General features: G+C 46.0%; 1 protein-coding gene across 1 annotated transcript in view; it reads left to right on the plus strand.

The window, feature by feature from the left end:
• Window positions 1-20,307, plus strand: part of SSPN (sarcospan) — a 319,629-nt gene that overhangs the window by 201,668 nt on the left and 97,654 nt on the right. The window contains exon 2 of the mRNA XM_085652783.1: window positions 7,624-7,710. Within this exon, the coding sequence (XP_085508909.1) occupies window positions 7,624-7,710 (87 nt within the window). The remainder of the gene's footprint in view (window positions 1-7,623; window positions 7,711-20,307) is intronic.

A 20,307-nucleotide genomic window follows, 5' to 3' on the forward strand; every position in this document is an offset into this window, starting at 1 on the left:
TTTCGAGAATATGTCTTTTCTTAGACTCAAAAACATCATTTCAATCTGGCTCTTATCCCCCTCTGCTCCTTGTATTAAATCTGTATGTTCCCCCTCCAAGGTACTGCCACTACCTTGTGATGGGCTGACACCTGAGACTGGTGCCATAGATGTTAAAATGGGAGAAATAGCTGTAATATGGAGGGAATTTGAGTATCTGAATACTTCCTGAGTCCCAGACTGGTCATTGCATTGGTCTTCCCCACCTTCCCCACTTCTTTCGTCAGCTAGTAATGCAAAGCGATTTTCCAGTTGCACAGGGACAGAGTTTGTCTGGGCAGGGTTTATCTGGGCACCTTTTTTCCCCCTCCTTTAGGGGCTGCAACCTGCTCCATTATCATAAAGATAATGGCTAGATACATGAGTACCTCAACAATAACCACCCGAGGACGCCCACCATATACACCCTCCCAAAGATACACAAACAGATGGAGGATCCACCAGAGAGTAATTTCGGGTTGTGGGTCCCTATTGCAACCATTGTGTAAGTACATAGATGTGTTTCTCAGACCTATTGCTGAGAATACCACTACCTATCTCAGAGACATGATGCAGACGATCCAACTGGTGGACTTTCGCCAATACAACCCGAATACCAATCTACTGGACACAATGGATATAACTGCGTTATATACCAATATCCCCCAAGGCCCTGCACTAACATGCATGAAATTGGCACTGGACAAACATCCTAGACCACACTTGGTCCCTATGGAGTTCATTGTTGAACTTCTTGATATCGCTATGACCAAAAAAACATTCAGTTTCCAGGGCTCGTTCTATTTACAAACAAAGGGCGTAGCGATGGGGGCTAGCTTTGCCCCTAATCTAGCCATCATCTTTATGGACGAGTTTGAACACATCCATATTTTGGACGCCAACAACCCATACAGTGAATGTGTGGAATTGTGGCGCCGGTATGTAGATGATGTGCTGATTCTGTGGAAAGGGAATGAAGAACAACTGAGAAATTTCCATACCTGGCTTAACACACGTTCCAATGAAATCACATTCACGTTGGAATTTGACAAGTCATCTATCCACTTCTTGGACATCACCATAATTGCAGAGCAAGATAGACTATACACCAGTCTACATAGAAAGAGCAGTGAACGGAACACACTTCTGCATTATTCTAGTCATCATCCCCGCAACCTCAGGGATAACCTACCATTTGGGCAATTCTTGAGGCTGCAGAGGAATTGCTCTAAAAAGGAGGACAATTTTGAAGAATCTGCAGGGCTGGTGTCACGCCTCACTGAGAGGGGATACCCCATTAGACTCCTCAAAAAGGCACGTAAATGTGCATGGTTTAACCACAGAGAGTTCCTTCTGACACCCAAGCAAAAGCATCCTGATGAACAAGAACGCATAGTATGTGTCACGACTTTCTCCACCAAAAGCAACGCCATTAAAAAGACCATTAACCAACATTGACATCTGATCTCAGATGAATTAGGCGACATGCCACCACCTCTGCACACCTTCAAGAAAGGCAAAAATGTGAGAGAAGATGTAGTGAGATCACTGTTACCCACTGCAGTCAGAACCCAGGTATCGACACTGTGGGGGATCCCACCAGTTAAGGGGCACCACAAATGTGGCCAATGTAAAGCTTGCCCCATGGTGAATGAAGTCAAACAATTCACCCATAACAATCATACCCACACACTGCAGGATCACAGCAACTGCAACTCCTCTGGAGTGATCTATGCAATAACATGTCCGTGCGACTTGATGTACATCGGCCAGACTAGCCAGAAAGTAAAAAGCTGTATCCTACAACACTGCAACTGCATACATTGCAGGGTTCAGGGCGCCCAACTGGTTGACCATTTCACTACATTTGGACACACACCAGAAAGTCTTAAATGGTGGGTCATAGAAAGAGTCAAGCCCAATTCCAGAGGGGGAGACTTCTCGAACATCTTAAACCTCCGCGAATGTAGGAGGATACACCTCTTTGACACGATAGCAAGGGGCCTCAACGAGTATGAGGAAATAGGAAAAGAGGTGGCAGTACTTAATAATGGCTAAATGCCGGACCATGCACCTTGATATTGAGCTTACTTGACAGCTTAGATGGTGAGGCATGATATCTCAAGGGATTTCCTCGACTTAACCACTTTGACACTACCTCAAATCATATACTAACAAGCCCTATTGCCCTCAGATGAGGACGTATGCCTCCTGATCTTGGACCAGTAAGGACACTACTCGTCCTCTCTGCACCAATTGCGGGTAAGCCCCAATGACTTAGCCACTTCGGTTACCTTGTAACCTTGAAAATTACTCATGTGCACAACCTTGACACCCTATTTATTAATCATGTAGGTGTGGAACACAGACACCACATCACTGAAGTTGGTTGCCCACCCCTGTCCTGAGGAAGACCCGCAGGCCGAGGCCCCAAAGTACCCGCTGTGCCCCAAGTCGGGTCAAAACATTGACACCCACACCTATTAAGCCTGGACCAAAAAACACCCCCGTCATCCTTGCAACCATTGTGTAAGTACATAGATGTGTTTCTCAGACCTATTGCTGAGAATACCACTACCTATCTCAGAGACATGATGCAGACGATCCAACTGGTGGACTTTCGCCAATACAACCCGAATACCAATCTACTGGACACAATGGATATAACTGCGTTATATACCAATATCCCCCAAGGCCCTGCACTAACATGCATGAAATTGGCACTGGACAAACATCCTAGACCACACTTGGTCCCTACGGAGTTCATTGTTGAACTTCTTGATATCGCTATGACCAAAAAAACATTCAGTTTCCAGGGCTCGTTCTATTTACAAACAAAGGGCGTAGCGATGGGGGCTAGCTTTGCCCCTAATCTAGCCATCATCTTTATGGACGAGTTTGAACACATCCATATTTTGGACGCCAACAACCCATACAGTGAATGTGTGGAATTGTGGCGCCGTTATGTAGATGATGTGCTGATTCTGTGGAAAGGGAACGAAGAACAACTGAGAAATTTCCATACCTGGCTTAACACACGTTCCAATGAAATCACATTCACGTTGGAATTTGACAAGTCATCTATCCACTTCTTGGACATCACCATAATTGCAGAGCAAGATAGACTATACACCAGTCTACATAGAAAGAGCAGTGAACGGAACACACTTCTGCATTATTCTAGTCATCATCCCCGCAACCTCAGGGATAACCTACCATTTGGGCAATTCTTGAGGCTGCAGAGGAATTGCTCTAAAAAGGAGGACAATTTTGAAGAATCTGCAGGGCTGGTGTCACGCCTCACTGAGAGGGGATACCCCATTAGACTCCTCAAAAAGGCACGTAAATGTGCATGGTTTAACCACAGAGAGTTCCTTCTGACACCCAAGCAAAAGCATCCTGATGAACAAGAACGCATAGTATGTGTCACGACTTTCTCCACCAAAAGCAACGCCATTAAAAAGACCATTAACCAACATTGACATCTGATCTCAGATGAATTAGGCGACATGCCACCACCTCTGCACACCTTCAAGAAAGGCAAAAATGTGAGAGAAGATGTAGTGAGATCACTGTTACCCACTGCAGTCAGAACCCAGGTATCGACACTGTGGGGGATCCCACCAGTTAAGGGGCACCACAAATGTGGCCAATGTAAAGCTTGCCCCATGGTGAATGAAGTCAAACAATTCACCCATAACAATCATACCCACACACTGCAGGATCACAGCAACTGCAACTCCTCTGGAGTGATCTATGCAATAACATGTCCGTGCGACTTGATGTACATCGGCCAGACTAGCCAGAAAGTAAAAAGCTGTATCCTACAACACTGCAACTGCATACATTGCAGGGTTCAGGGCGCCCAACTGGTTGACCATTTCACTACATTTGGACACACACCAGAAAGTCTTAAATGGTGGGTCATAGAAAGAGTCAAGCCCAATTCCAGAGGGGGAGACTTCTCGAACATCTTAAACCTCCGCGAATGTAGGAGGATACACCTCTTTGACACGATAGCAAGGGGCCTCAACGAGTATGAGGAAATAGGAAAAGAGGTGGCAGTACTTAATAATGGCTAAATGCCGGACCATGCACCTTGATATTGAGCTTACTTGACAGCTTAGATGGTGAGGCATGATATCTCAAGGGATTTCCTCGACTTAACCACTTTGACACTACCTCAAATCATATACTAACAAGCCCTATTGCCCTCAGATGAGGACGTATGCCTCCTGATCTTGGACCAGTAAGGACACTACTCGTCCTCTCTGCACCAATTGCGGGTAAGCCCCAATGACTTAGCCACTTCGGTTACCTTGTAACCTTGAAAATTACTCATGTGCACAACCTTGACACCCTATTTATTAATCATGTAGGTGTGGAACACAGACACCACATCACTGAAGTTGGTTGCCCACCCCTGTCCTGAGGAAGACCCGCAGGCCGAGGCCCCAAAGTACCCGCTGTGCCCCAAGTCGGGTCAAAACATTGACACCCACACCTATTAAGCCTGGACCAAAAAACACCCCTGTCATCCTTGCCGTGCCAAATAATGATACATTTCTGGATTGCAAAATATATGTAAATAGACCCTTGTGAACTATTGATGCTGTATGGCCAGGTTTACCGAGATTGATATTTTTCTATCAATCCAATCGTTGAACTGTTTCTAAATACTTTCCTTACTTTACTTGGGATCCTTCCCATTCCCTTCACTTGAGCACTCCCTTTTCACACGTTCCCCTGGAGCAACCTATTTGTCTCTTCTGTTGTATTCGAAAAAATGCAGTAAGATTCCTACTGCTAGTCCAATTACGATTGAATAAAAATTATGTTATTTTGGATTTCTTTGGTTGTTGCATATCATTATCTCGAATGTTTTGATTACTATGAGCAGACATTACGTGAGCTCAATAGAATTTATTTGATATAATTGATTTATACTGTATAAAGGAAGGTTTAGGACCATTGTTTTCTGAATCAAAAACAGGAGCGGACTCTGTGAAGCAGGCTTTATGAAGCAAGTGACACTCCAACATTCACTTCAGCATACTACAAACAAAGGCAAACAAAAGTAAAAAATGCACACAAAGGAAAATATTGGAATAATATTAAGACAAAATTATGACTGTAAATAAAGGCAATTAAAATGTAATTGAGGTGAAGAAAAGAAAAATAAAGACAAGTATAGAATAAAAAATAAATAATTGAAGAGAATATTAAATAAGGAAAAGCAAAAATAAGTAAGGATAAAGCAAGAAAGAAATAAGAATGTAGATTAAAGCAATAAAAAAGCAAACAATTAAAACAATAGCAAGAAGGAGCAACACGCATTAAATAAACAACAATGGGAAAAGACAGGAAAGATACCAATCTCTGCTTGCAAGTGAAAACAAAGCAAAGATAAAAAGACAAGGAAAAGAAGACAGCAAACAATGGCTGACACCAATATTCATTACCCATAGAATACTGAATAAGGAGGGGACTGTTCTTTCCACCAATTGCAAACTGGGAAAACAATCATAAAAAAGGTGTTACAATTTCCCTCAAATCCAGCAATAGGACAGCGAAAGGGAACTCCCCTCATCCATGAAACAAAGTGGGGAACCCACGCTCAACAAAATAATGAATGGCGTTAAAGCATTGAAACAATTCCTAACTTCAACTTCAGACAAGCTACAGATAACAGATGTGAAGCCCAACATCTCTTCAAGCAGCCAAATTTTACTGTCTGTAGGCAACCTGCACCTACACCTTTTTGCAACCTCAAACATGTAGTTTACCTTCCAAAGACAATTCCAGGTAAAAAGATAAAGAAGGAGACGGGATGATATTTAGGAAAAGGAATAAAGGGAAAGAAAATAAGACAGTGTGTTGATAGCATGGACTGTTGTGACAGAGCTCCTCCGTCAGCATCCCAAGCCTGTGATCATAAAGTGCTAGCTAAAGAGATCTTAAATATATGTTCTAGAGTACATACTGGAAAGGCACACACTTCTAGCAGCTGGAAGATTCAGGAAAGTTACCTCGCTCAAAGTAGGCCACCTAGAAATAACCACACTGCCTGCATATCTAAAAGCCCTTCACTGAATAGGAAGGGAGGTGGCCCAGGCACAACAATAATTTCCTTGCCACACTGTTGTGACTACGAGGAAGAGCTCTACATTGTGAGATTTGTTTAGCGAGGAGACCTCACTCAATGGGGAGTGCACTGCTGCCTCACTCAAATGTCACACAAATGTTGTAAACTCCCAGATTCTGATAATGGCAACGTGGGTCCAATGCGAAATATTGTTTTACGGAAAAAAGGACTTACCTTTGTTGACATAATGGAGGGAAAGTATATGAAGTGACTCTCTGTACCAAGCATGCCTTGGAACTGTGTTTACCAACCAAAAAAGGATGGATGGAAATGATTGAGCCAACTGTTCTTAATCACTGGGAATTCCTCTGAGGAACAGTATCCCATATAGTTGTTGGACCATTCAAGCTAAAAATCAGTGGTATGGAATGCTGCCCAAGAGGATTCCCAGTGGTTACGAATCATTCACTTGTTGGATGCTCTCAATGAGTTTTCAGTAGCGGGAGGGATAATCCCAGATATAAATTGCCAGCTTTTGGGTTCCTGTCACTTAAGCTTCAACTCTCTGACGAAGCCCAGTACTTCCAAATGCCTCTGGTATTCCTTGATATCCTTTGCAGAGGGGATGAGGCCTAACCGTTAAGGCTGCACTGCTCTCCGGCGGTATGGCCAAGGCTGATTTGTATATGATTGTGTTTATCTCTGGTGGAAAACAAAGAAGCTTAAAACAATGTAATGGAAGGCTACTGAAAGGCATACCCGTTAGTTACAAAAGCATTGCATCAAGAATTTCCATCCATCATTTTTGATTTTCTCAGTGTTGTTCAAGACTTCTATGGGAAGGAAACGACTGACATACATGGCTACATTGATATGGAGCTGTGGGACTGTTTCAAACAGATAGACTACACAAGTGCAGTAAATACTGTTGGAAAAGTTCCACTTTGTCCATCACTCTCATTTATGCCCTATCCTTACAGCAGCATCTTTAAGGTTTGTAACAGGCGTTGGTAAAAAGGTGTGAACACTTCAACGCTCTCACAGGTAACACGACCAAGGGGCTGTTTAATTATAGTCCTTGTTGTGTATGAGCATCCTCTGATCTCTTGGACAGTAGCCCACACTTATAGCAGCCCAAGCAGAGGCGCTTGGCCAGGCCTGAGGGGGCTTCAGCTGGTATCCCGGCCCTGGTGCACTCAAGTCTGGATCACTAATTAGCGGGACTTTCTGTTGGTTACAATGCACAACTTCATGGCTGGCTGCGGATACTGCTAATAATACCGGGATACCGTAGTGGATACATCCGAAATGGGCTGTTTACTAAATCCAGTAGCCTATGTTTACCTGATGGAATCAGCCAAGTATAACGCAGTCCATTATATTTTAGCATCACCTTCCATGCTAAAAGCTCTTAGTGCATTGCCAAATGATGTAAACTTCTTTATAATTTTTCAAAGGCAGTGTCAGACAAATGTAGGTTAAACCCACTGCTAACACTGACCCTTTTCTTTCGTCTGCAGGGCTGTGTGGTGGCTCTGTTAGGACTCTGCATGGTCTGTATGACATACCAAGCCGATGAGACCACATGTTGCCAATTTGCTGTAAAGGTACGTGGAAATTACTTTGTCAACTAAATGCATCTTTGACATTTGTTGGATATGATCTGTATTTTATGCATCTTACATATGGAGAAACATTTGTAGCAATTGTTTGCGGTTAAGCTGTTGTTCAGTTGTTATTGTTTTTATTCTGAGACACGTTTGTCAATTAGACGTCGTCAGGGTTCTCAGTCAACCTCCTTACTGCTTCTGCTGTTACCCATAGCAGCTTGTGAGTCCTGAACTCCGGGAACACTGTAACAGCACTACTGCCAGATTAAAAGCATACAGCACCAGCTTCCACAATTCCAGACCTTCCAACTTCAAAACTGTAGTGAAATGGGTTCTGCCCTTTTCATCTGCCCGGATAGTCCGTTTTTTAATCACCTGGTTTTGAACTTTTTACTGTGGTTGAGCTTCACAACTGGTGCCTCACCCATGGTAATCACACTGTAACTGGACTGTGCATGTTTACCACTAGTGCCCCCCTTTGAAGATAAGCCCTCTGTGATGAAGCAAGGGTAAGGGGCACTTAGGTGGTTACACTTGTGCTGGCCATGTGACACTACCATTGTACACATCCTGGTCTCTGAGCACAGGTAGCCTGGTGCAGATGGGACTCTGCAGGATTAGATATTGACTAGGGATAGACATTATAATCTTAGTTGACACTCATAAGGAAAGTCAGTATGGTTTACTGTTGTGTCTGCAGTGACATTTTATTATACGCATGGGGGAAATCTGCCCTAGAGTGCAGTGTCACTTCCCTTGCCTATAAAGTTTAGCGAGATATCAAACTGGGGTGAAAGGTTTGCACCCAGTTCAAATATGCACGCCCCAAGCAGATATATGTACACCTAATGGGCCATCAAGACTTGTCATATGTCTCTGGCTCAGCTCAGGATCGGAGCCCAGGCCTTTTGTCACCCTGCTAGGCCAAGTTAATCACACTGTTTGCCAGCAGAAGTAACAAAGGCTTCCCCGCACAAAGGGAGTAATTAACAATGCTTCACTCAGTTCCTGAGGAGGAAGGGATGAGGCAGAAAATCTGCATCCATTATTGTATTAATTAGCTGTCCCACTGTACCAGGGTTGGTATAGCCCAGGCCCATGAAAAAAATGAGGGACCTCAGACCTCTGGACCCAGCACAGGAAGGGGGTGAAGAGCCCTGGCAGGGATGTCAGCAAGGGGCGGAAATGAGACCCCCGGAGGAGACAACCAACTGGACCCCAACACCACATCCCTCCTGGACAACCTCCACAACATTGGACTGCACGAGATCTTAACCAAATCCATGCACTCAGCAGGACACACCCTTGACCCCCTCTTCACAACAGGAAACTCCATCACCTTCAGCCACACCACCAAACTCCCGTGGACTGACCCTCGATGCGTCCACTTCACCTTCAGAACACCCACCATCCACAGACACCAGCACCTGCTCCCACAAAGAAACTGGACCAAAATCACCGATGACCAGCTCACCTCCTCACTCAGCAACTCCACCCCAACCATCGCGGAAAACGATGACCCCAACACGGCAACCCAAACCCTGCACAGATGGATCTCCGACAGCACTAACACCATAGCCCACTCAAGAAAAACAACAACACCCACACCAAGAAAGCCAGATGGTTTACCACCAAACTTTGAGAGTCCAGACACACTTGCTGCTGCCTCGAAAAGGCCTGGAGGAACACCAAATTTACAGAAGCCCACAACAACTTCAGAGCCGCCACCAACGCCCACCACCAACTCATCAGAAAACGTGGAAAAAAGCAAAGAACTCTTCAACATCATCAAGGATTTTGCCCAACCCACCAGCGAGTCTACTGACATCCCTCCCTCACAAGACCTCTGCGACAAACTCAGCACTTTTTTCCACCACAAAATCAAGAGCATCTACAACAACTTCGACAAAGACAACCAACACACTGAACCCTCACCAACCACCCTGAAGCCAGTGATTGACAACTGGACAGCCCTCACCACCGAAGACACACTGAAGACAATGAAATCAATCCACTTCGGGGCCCCCACGGACCCCTGCCCCCACCACATCTTCAACAGAGCTGCCGACACCATCAACCGCTCCCTGGCGACCACCTCATTCCCCGACAACTGGAAACAAGCCATGGTCAACCCCCTCCTGAAGAAAGCCTTCACCCCACGACCTCAAATACTACAGACCCATCTCCCTGCTCCCATTCCAAGCGAAAGTCATCGAGAAAGCCATCAACAGCCAACTCGCCACATTCATCGAAGAGCACAACATCCCTGACTCCTCTCAATCCAGCTTCAGAAAAAAACACAGTACAGAAACCACCCTCCTCGTCGCAACAGACGACATCCGCACCCTACTGGACAAAGGAGAAACAGTAGCCCTCATCTTTCTCGACCTCTCAGCGGCGTTCGACACAGTCTCTCACAGCACCCTAATACACAGACTCCACGACGCAGGGATCCAGGACAAGGCCCTCGACTGGTTCACTCCTTCCTCTCTGGCAGAACGCAGCAGGTCAGACTCCCCTCTTTCCTCTCGGACCCTACACCAACCACCTGTGGAGTCCCCAAGGGGTCCTCCCTCAGCCCTACATTCTTCAACCTCTACATGGCTCGGCTCACCCCCATCGTCAGAACCTACGGACTCAACATTGTGTCATACGCAGACGACACCCAACTCATCCTCTTCCTATCCAACGAGCCCAACACCGCCAGACACAACTTTCAAGAAGGCATAGAAACCGTCGTCAAATGGATGAAAAACAGCTGCCTACAACTAAACACCAACAAAACAGAAGTACTTATCATGGGCCCTGACGCCTGGAACAACACCTGTTGGCCCCCTGCCATCGGAAGCCTGCCCACCCCCATGGAGCACGCACGCAAACTGGGAATCATCCTGGACTCCAAGCTCAAAATGGACCGCCTGATCAACTTTGTCTCGTCCTCCTGCTTCCACACCCTCCGCCTCCTACGTAAGACCTTTAAATGGATCCCTCTCGAACACAGAAAGACCGTCACTCACACCCTTGTCACCAGCAGACTCGACTACTCTACGCAAGAATAAACAAAAACCTCACCCGCAAGCTACAGAACATCCAGAACGCCTCCGCAAGACTGGTCCTCAACCTGCCAAGATACTGCCCCATCTCACTGCGCACACTCCACTGGCTCCCCATCGAGGGTAGAGTCACCTTCAAGATGCTCACCCACGCACACAAGGCCCTCCAAGACACCAGACCAGCATACCTGAATAGCCGACTCAAATTCCACGCACCCCAAAGGTCCCTACAATCAGCCCAGCTCTCCTACGCCGTTGTCCCCCGCACCAGAACGACCAGATCGGGAGGCCGCTCCTTCTCCTTCCTCGCAGCCAGAGCCTGGAACGCACTTCCACTCCACCTCAGGCAGACAAAATTGCTCCCCATCTTCGCAAGAAACCTCAAAACCTGGCTATTCGACAGACCCCCTCCTTGAGGGACTGGAACCTGCACCCCCCTCCCCCAGCACCTTGAGACCCTTACGGGTTAACAAACGCCTGATTGATTGATTGATTGATTGATTGATTGATTGATTGATTGATTGAGATGTGGCCAGTGACTCCTGGATGGTGTCATCTTGAACTGTCCAGCATGCTGTGTAGGAATGTTAGGACAGCGGTGGAGAGGTGATGTGACACCTTAGGATTGTCCGAGGGTGCCTGATTTCTAGAACCTTCCTCTCTCACATAAAAACTCCTGCACAAGGGAGCGAGAGTGGTTTTTGTTGTAGTTCTACTCTGGGACTGGATGGTGGCAGCCATGGACAACTGAAAGAAAAAATCCCCTGATGCCCTCATGAACTAAGGACTCTACCTACAGTTGACCTATGCACCATTGAGTCTCTCTCTAGGACAAGGGCAGCTGATCATTTTACACCCCCCAAGGACCAGCTGGCGTATGAACAGGACTTCTGCACCGAAAAAAAGGGAGAGGAGCACCAGAGGAAAAGAAAAAGGAGAAAGGCTGACGCAGGGAGCATGTGGCATCAGCTCCCTGCAAAGTGTGCCACTTTAGAGGCCAGGAGGCCTTTGGAAAAGGCTACACATGGGAAAATGGGTCGATGGGGCCCAAGATATGCAAGGAAAAAGGATTTGACCTTTGACCCTAGCTGAGAAACTGGAGCACATGAAGCTACAAAGTCCACTATAAACCCTCGGGTGGGCCAGTGCCCGGGTGTCGACGCAAGGTTTACTAATTATTATTGAACTCTGGGAAGGAGTTCACATGGGACCCTGCCCCAGAACTGTTTGGGCCTGGGGATCCCAACCCCAGGGCAGTGTTTTGCACAAGGGGACATGGGAGCCCCATCTCTGGGCCCTGGCCACAAAAAGGACCTGGGGGAGCGCCGTTGTAGCAACCCAAGGAGAATCACAGTAGCTCTGGACCCCATCTACAGACCCCCCATTGAAAGGAACCTGGGGAGCATACACGTACTCCCCCCCAAGGAAGTGCACAGAGGTCCTAGACCCCATCTCACGGCCCCCAAAGGATGAATGGGCCTGGGAGAGCACTCTTGCTCTCCCCCCAGCTATGGTGGGCCCACCTCTGCACCCTGTGCTCATGTCTGGGGGGAGCAGAGCAGGAAGGCTACTACGAAGAACACACCCTGCCCACAGAAAGCAAGCAGAGGAGAACCACGCTGCCGGCTACTGCACCACCAGAGGAGGGAGCTGGTGGGGCAGCTGGGGGTGGGCTCCCTGAGCTGCTCCTTTTGAAAAGAGGCCATGAAGGGGGCCTGGGTGAAACTGGCCACCCACAACAAAATTTAAAAAAGAAGAAAGCAAAAAGGAAGTTATGCAAGGCCGTGCAGCAGCAACAAAAGAATGCGGCTGGGGCTGCCTAATTAAAATTCAAAATCCCGGGAGGGAGCACCCCATAATGCCCTTTGGGGCTTTCATCGCCCAAAGTTTCTCAGCATGCAATGACCCCCTAGGTGACAGAGGGCTCACTAATGACCCAAAGAAAGAATGGGGCAGTGCAGGAGTGCAGCAGCTCCCGACACAGCATTTTACCAAGTGACCCTAAATTGACAGGGTCAAAGGAATTATGACCCCCCCCCCACCCATTTTCTGCCTTCAAGTCAAGCACTCCTATGGCTACAACTTTAGTTGTATAGCCTGGGGATGCAGTGGCCGCGGTTGGTTGGTTGGTTGGTTGGTTGGTTGGCGCCAGGGTTGTGGCCTTGGTTGGCCAAAGAAACACACATACATGTGTTTTGGAATTTGCACAATCCTTTATTTAAACATGCTGGTATTGCTAACAGTAGTTCATGAAGGATTGCAAAGCTTTATTAATTATAATTATTGCAGATGATTGCAATATTTTATTGATTATAATGATTGCAGATCGATTATGGTTACTGAAGTCAGTGATAAAGTGATGCATTATACAATGTGCGGCTGGTCTTTAAGTGTAGTATTAGTGAAAAGACCATTAGGTCGGCTTGATTTTAAAGTGGCACCTCCCTGTCCCTTCAGCAAATGATAAAATATGTGGAGAGGGAAAAGATCTTACACTAGACCCAATCAGGGTTTTGACCTCACCATAGTACTGAATCCGCACTTCTGCTTGCTGCAGAATCATTAAGACTCATGACTGATGAGAGTAAGACAGCTGCTTTGGTCTTGCTAGATTTGAGTGGGGCCTTCGACACCATATCTCACAGCCTTCTTCATGAACGTCTGTGTGGTTTCGGTGACGTGGGTATAGCCTTAAGTTGGATAGCCAATTTTCTCCAGAATCACACCTTTATGGTGATCCAGCAGCATTTTGCCTCGGAGATCTTCTCATTATGGCAGGAGATGCCACAGGGTTCAGCCCTTAGCACAACCATGTTCAATTTATACATGTGCCCTCTAGCAGACGTGATGGAGGGCTTCTGTGTCATAATCATGTCGTATGCCAATGACACCCAGTTAGTTGCCTCCCTATGTCAGGTTGAGGGCAACTCTACAACTAATTTAAGGAATTGCCTGATAAGCGTAGCTGATTGGATGGACCGCAGTTGTCTTAAACTTAATGCTGGAAAAACAGAGGTGTTGACTGTGGGGAAACAGCCCACTATCCGCCCTGGAACCTATCCCAACCCCAAAGTACAAGATCAAAAACCTAGGAATCTGGTTTGACAGTAATCTTGCTTTTGATCATCAGATAGCCAACCTGGTAGGGATGTTTTGGCATCTTGAAGATGCCATTTAAGATCATGGGATTACTCCAGGATGTAGCCAAAAAGACCAAGCTGTAATAGTATTAAGGCTGGGCTACTGTAATGTACTATACCTGGGGACATCTCAAGGCAGCATGAGAGCTCTTCAACTCATTCAGAATTCTGTGGCTAGAATGCTGCTTAACGTCGCTAGGTTTACCCCTACGGGTTCTGCCTTGAGATATCTTCATTGGCTCCCGATGAGGGAAAGAATATCTTTTAAAGCACTTTGCTTTTGCCACAGGATTATGAACTCAAGGAGCCCTCGTTACCTAAACCCCCTGATTAAATATTATCATCCCACTTATCATCTGAGGATGGCATGTGCCACACTGGTTACAGTTCCCAGAATAACCAGAGCACGAATGGGAGGTCACTTCTTCAGCTATCGAGCTGAAAAATTATGGAACTCTCTTCATGCTGAGCGAAGACCAAAACGTCTAAAACTATCTTTCGGAAAAAGTTAAAACTTGTTTTTTCTGATAACTGTAGTATGTCTTGTTCACTAGGAACTGACTTTGTTTCTCTGGTGTAGTGTGGAATTTTAATGCGGGACACTCCATTGGAGTAACCATTGCGCTTTACAAATAAGATAACATATCATATATGGTTATGTGCTATTTGCATAGGGAGAGGGGTACTGTGATTTGTGGGGTGAAGTGTAATGTTATCAAAAGTATTTCCATCAGCCTTATGAATATTTGTAAATTACTGCATAAGATTAAGCAGCATGTGTTGTAGTAAATGTACTTTCTCTTTTCTAAAGAAAAAGCGCAGACTGGACAATCAATTACTGAGTGTTATTATTGCGTGCAGAGCAAATTGTGATTACTTGCCCAAACCAGTAGACATTGGACTGATCTGTTTCGCTACCTTGAGAGTCATGTGCTACAATAGGGTGATTGGTTCCCAGTGAGGGGATAATTAAGAGGTCATACGTTGTGCAGGCCTCACAAATAATGGCCCATTTCCTTAAAAAACGAATTCACTGTTTGAAGTGGAGCCATGGCTTCAGGCCCAGAATTGTGTGAGAGGCACTTCTTCCCCCTCCCTTCACCTCCCCTCCATGTTTTCTAAGGCTGTTTCTAATGTCCTGGGGTCTTTTCATACCCCTTAGTGGACATTGGCTGCTTAGAGCCCCACTGATGAGCTAAAATCTCACTGAATGCAGTGGTTTCCAGATCACCTTCCTTGCCACCATGTGATATTGGCTCTTTACCAGGAGACCATGTGAAAGGAGCCAATATTGTATGACACAAAGTCGCACCATGTCAGTTGGCAGGTCTGCAATTCCTGTGGTCATCTCTTACCAATCTGCTCAAAGCACTCAAGACCAAATGCAAGGGCAAAGGAGATAAGCATTTCTTCACATTCTCTTCCCACATTTGGAATGTTTTCCCAAAGCGTGTAAATGCTCTGAGGCCTGACGCATGCAACTATTACTGAGAAAATGATACTTTAACTGGAAATGCTGATCACAGGATATAATTTATTTAACCTATGCAAGTACCATTAATAGCCATATTATGCACTAGAATAGAGGGCTGTGATCTCAAATTGCCACATGCATGAATGTGACCAAGATAAGCTACTGCTGCTCCTGTGGTGTCAAAAATCAATTAAGCTGGAAGGAACACACTATATAAGTAAATAAATATATTGTCCTCCCACCAAGCAGCAACAGAATAATGGAGTCCAGTATTCTTGGTACACCATATTGGTAGCTTCTTGGTGTTTCATGCCTCTCTAGTGGCTGAGAGAAGGACTTAGAGACTGGTGATCTGTCACAAATGTGAAGGATATCCTGTCTGCCTTATTACAAGTATAACACAGAAAGCTGGAGCCTCGCCAGGCACCCCAACCCAGGATCCACAGCTGAACAAATGTATGTGAACCATCCAATGAAGTTCAAGCGTTATCAGGCTATTTTTAAAATCTAATTTATTCAATCAGTAATCAGAAGATAATCCATGTTTTCAACAAAATATTTCCATTTCCATTCTTTGCTCAAGTTCAACGATTGCTTGCACAGGCTGTACTCATAAACACATAGAGGGCTATATGTACAAGCCCCTATCGCCACGGGAACGTCACTTTTTAATACGTTCCTGTAGCGATAAGAGCTTCGCCTTATTTACAAGGCAGCGTAAAGCCACTTAATGTGGCTTAACGCTGCATTGTAAATAAGGCCCCCTTTCACACTATGCTTAGCGTGAAAGGGGTAGGCAATGGGTGTTGCTATGGGCATTCCACCACTACACCCATTGATTCTGACTCGCCTCCTATTTACAAGGGAGGCATAAATAGGAGGCAGCGCCAGAATTAAGACCAAGGAAAACCTGGTCCTACCCTGGTGCAACGAGGAGAACTTACATTACTCCTCGTACTGCGTTGTGCAGCACACATCAAAACAGCAAAAGGCCAAGGATTGCTTTTGTACAGGGAGGTCCCCCTTCCTGCACATAAACAATCATTTTTTTAAAATGCTGTTATGTTACTTCTGTGTGTGCTGCATTAAACAGCACACATAGAAGGTACAAAGCGGCATTTAAAGATTGTTTATGTGCAGGAAGGGGGACCAAGGAAGTGGGACCTTCCTGAACATAAACAATGTTCCCCTATAAGCAGACACTCTTGCAGCACACCCTTTCACTATGGTACAAGGGGGCCTGTGTTGGCGCTAGGCTGCTAAGCTGAGTGCCAGCGCAGGAGGAAAAGCAGGGCTGCACCATATTCTTGCAAATATGGTGCAGCCCTGCGTTTCAGAAGGGGCGGAGCTAGTCGTTAAGCCTAGAAGGCTAACGACACGCTCTGCCACATCTTTGTACATATGCCCCAGAGTCCCTATTCTACACTGCACCAACCAGGATTCAATTATCTGGCTCTCTGTTTCCAGACATAGTCCTCTACAGTACATTAACTAACAGAGCATTCATAATGTATGATAATGCATTTCCTACTGCTTAACTTAACTTGCATTTATTATTCAGAATATTTTATTTTTTTAGCCACACCTTTGAACCCGTCCAGTGCTCACTCGCCCAACCCTTTTTGGGCACAGCACCACTGACGTTTTTTTAATGCACTGCGACCCCTGCGTGTCGGCATAATTGGCACTGTTAAGTATTTTTGTATTTATGTGGCCCAGGATTTTGGGAAGTGACCTCCGCACGTCAAAATATACTTGCATATTGTTCTCATGACATGTCAATATGAGGCATTAAGCTGTTGACATAGTAGTTTCTGGATTTTCTTCATGGGAAGCCTACTGGGGCATTGTTGTTGTGCCATCGTGTGTTGGGTATTGGTGTACTGGCATAATGATTGATGGCAGGTGGAATCATTAAATCACAGCACATTATTATTTTGAGTCTTACCTTTTCTGGACCAGAACTTCCTTATTTCTACTGTGACACCCATTTCTGGTGTACTGTGTTTTATCAAACACGGGGTGTGGAACAGGAGCACAGACGTTGTTGATGTGTGGGTATCTTTGTAACCCTAGGTGATACTATTCTCTAAAGTGTGCAATTTCACACTGTAAAGAAAAATCGTAAAATAATAACCAAAAAAGGATAGTGTGCCAGATATGAAATCGCTTGCATCTGCATCCGCATCATTTAGCGCATTTTAACCTTTTCTTTTTGGGAGGGACTGAACTGGGCGCTCGCCCTATTTTTATGTGAGGGCAGCAACTTGGAAATAATAGTGCATGAACTATACCTGCACTCGTGTATATGTGCACACGACTTATAACCAGACACCCTGTAGGCAATACTTTTTTTCACAAGTCTTTTTATGTATATTTTTCGTACAGTTTGGAAAATGACTGCATATTACTGTAAATGCCAACCCCTCCGATCCCTTTTGGCCGTGCACTTCCCCATCTGACAGGAATCACAAGACCTCGAGCGCGCTGTATAGCTCAGGCTGTGAAGGGTGAACCTGACTTCTTGGCACCCACCCCAATCCAGCAGTGATTGCGTGTGCGCAGCAGCCGGAGGCCCCGTCATGTGAGCAGGCTGCTGATGTTGTTTCAAGGCTGCCTGGTACTTGCAGACATCGCTCTCGCGCCATGCTCCTGTTCGCTTGCTAGTGTTCACCCGCTGAGCCCTCTCACGAGGCCATTTTGAGTTCACGCGCCACTGCCACGAACATGAGGACTATTGGCTGAACATTTTGTACCACGTAAAACTGGGATATGCCGACTTCACCTCATAATCTCTGCCTTGTGAGAAGGAATGAAATGCAGCAAGCCCTTCTGGCCCCGATGATAAGGCAATGTATATACACACCGAGAGACTTTAGCTCCTCTGCAGCGCGTGATCTGCACCATTTACTATCGTCTGGTGGTGTTCCTCAGCTCCTCAGCCGCCGCCATTTTACCGTGCAACAAATTAATAATTGTTTATATTAGAAAAACTTTGTTTGCTCGTAATGCGCTAGCTTGCTTGGAAGCATTGCCACTGATAGCAGTGCAGGCAGCGCTGATTAATTGTATCCGTTTTGTGGAGTGTTATAAGGTGGACACGGCTTTAAGTGGGATTCAAAAGGGGGGGGGGGGGCGGGGGTCTAAAAATGCAGCATGGGCAAAGAGGCGTGACCAGGAGCTCTTTGCAAGAAGCATTCTGTACCTTATACATTCTAAAAGTGAGCATGCTGCCTGAGATGTATGAAGCTGTAAGGACACCATGGCACAGTCCACAAACAGAACACAGTATGGGTAAAACAAAGAAGCCAAGGATCAGAATACCTTGTTCCGAACATTAACTTTATAATTCACATATCATAGTTCAAAAGATCTATTCCTGAGCAATAATTGCTGGGCATGAACTTCATCCAGGCCACAAGTCCTAAAAAAAGAAGTGGGGGACTAATCAAATTAGGCAGTATGCAAGTGACATCATGGTGCTTGACATCAGAGCATGTGACATCATGGAGTGTGGCGTCATGCATGATATTGTGGGTAAACTGACAAACACACAACGTAGGTTAAGTATGTATTGGAACTGTGTTCACTTGTGGCCAGGGTGGGTGGGTGCACCAGGGTATCCTCCTCTGACCATGGGCATTCATACTGGCAAGTGTGCAATGCTTTCCCATGGTAGGGAGTAACGTTTCCTCTGTGCACTCTCTGAAGAAGTTAATCACTTTAAATCTTGGTAACTTGGTTATCCAAAGAAGTATAATTCAATGTGAAATGAAAGGTTCTTCAAACATTCAACTTCATGATTTTTCTTTATTCAACAATACATTTTATTTCCGTTGAAGGCATATCATGTGGTGTCATCGCATGATGGCATGCAAATAACTTGGGTATCTCATAATCCTGATGAATTTGGGACATGGCCCTTCCTCAGGGGAATGATATTCTGAAATTTGTGCAATGGAAATGCGTGCAACGGTGTCGACCATTGCACTCATATCCGCAATATTATTTGTTTGAAGGAAGTCTCTGGGAAGGGACAAAACTCGTTGGCTACATTAGCTGCATTGATAGAAATGTGTGAAAAAGAAGAATATTAATAAAGGATTATAATGATTCCACAGCAACCACAGCACAGAGACCGCCCTCCTCGCCGCTACAGAAGACATCCACACCCTCCTAGACCAAGGCCATACCGCAGCCCTCATCCTACTCATCCTCTCCGCAGCCTTTGACACAGTCTCCCACTGCACCCTTGCAGCTAGACTCCATGACGCCGGAATACAGGGAACCGCCCTCGACTGGCTCTGTTTCTTCCTCGACAGCAGAACCCAAAGAATCAGACTGCCGCCTTTCCTCACCGAACCCACAGAGATCAACTGCGGAGTACCACAAGGATCATCGCTCAGCTCCACGCTCTTCAACATCTACATGGCCCCCTCGCCGCCATCGTCAGACAGCACGGACTCAGCATTATAGCCTATGCCGACGACACCCAGCTCATCCTCTCCCTCATGAAGGACCTCGAAATCACCAGACTCAGCTTCCAAGAAGGAATGAAAGACGTTGCAGCTTGGATGAGCAGCAGCTGTCTGAAACTCAACTCGGAGAAGACAGAAGTCCTAGTCCTCGGACCCTCCCCCTCTGCATGGGACAACTCCTGGTGGCCCACTGCCCACAGCACCCCCCTCACCCTCACGGACCATGCCCAGAACCTCGGCATCATACTTTACTCCTCCCTCACCATGACCCGACAGATCAACGTCGTCACCTACTCCTGCTTTAACACCCTCCGCATCCTCCGCAAGACCTCCAAGTGGATCCCCCCGAAGCCAGAAAGACTGTCACCCACGCACTTATAACTAGCACACTGTACTACAGAAACACCCTCAATCAACAAATCCCTGCTGCACAGACTGCAGACCATCCA

This window comes from Triturus cristatus, chromosome 4_1, assembly GCF_964204655.1.
Source record: "Triturus cristatus chromosome 4_1, aTriCri1.1, whole genome shotgun sequence".
Taxonomy (NCBI): Eukaryota; Metazoa; Chordata; class Amphibia; order Caudata; family Salamandridae; genus Triturus; species Triturus cristatus.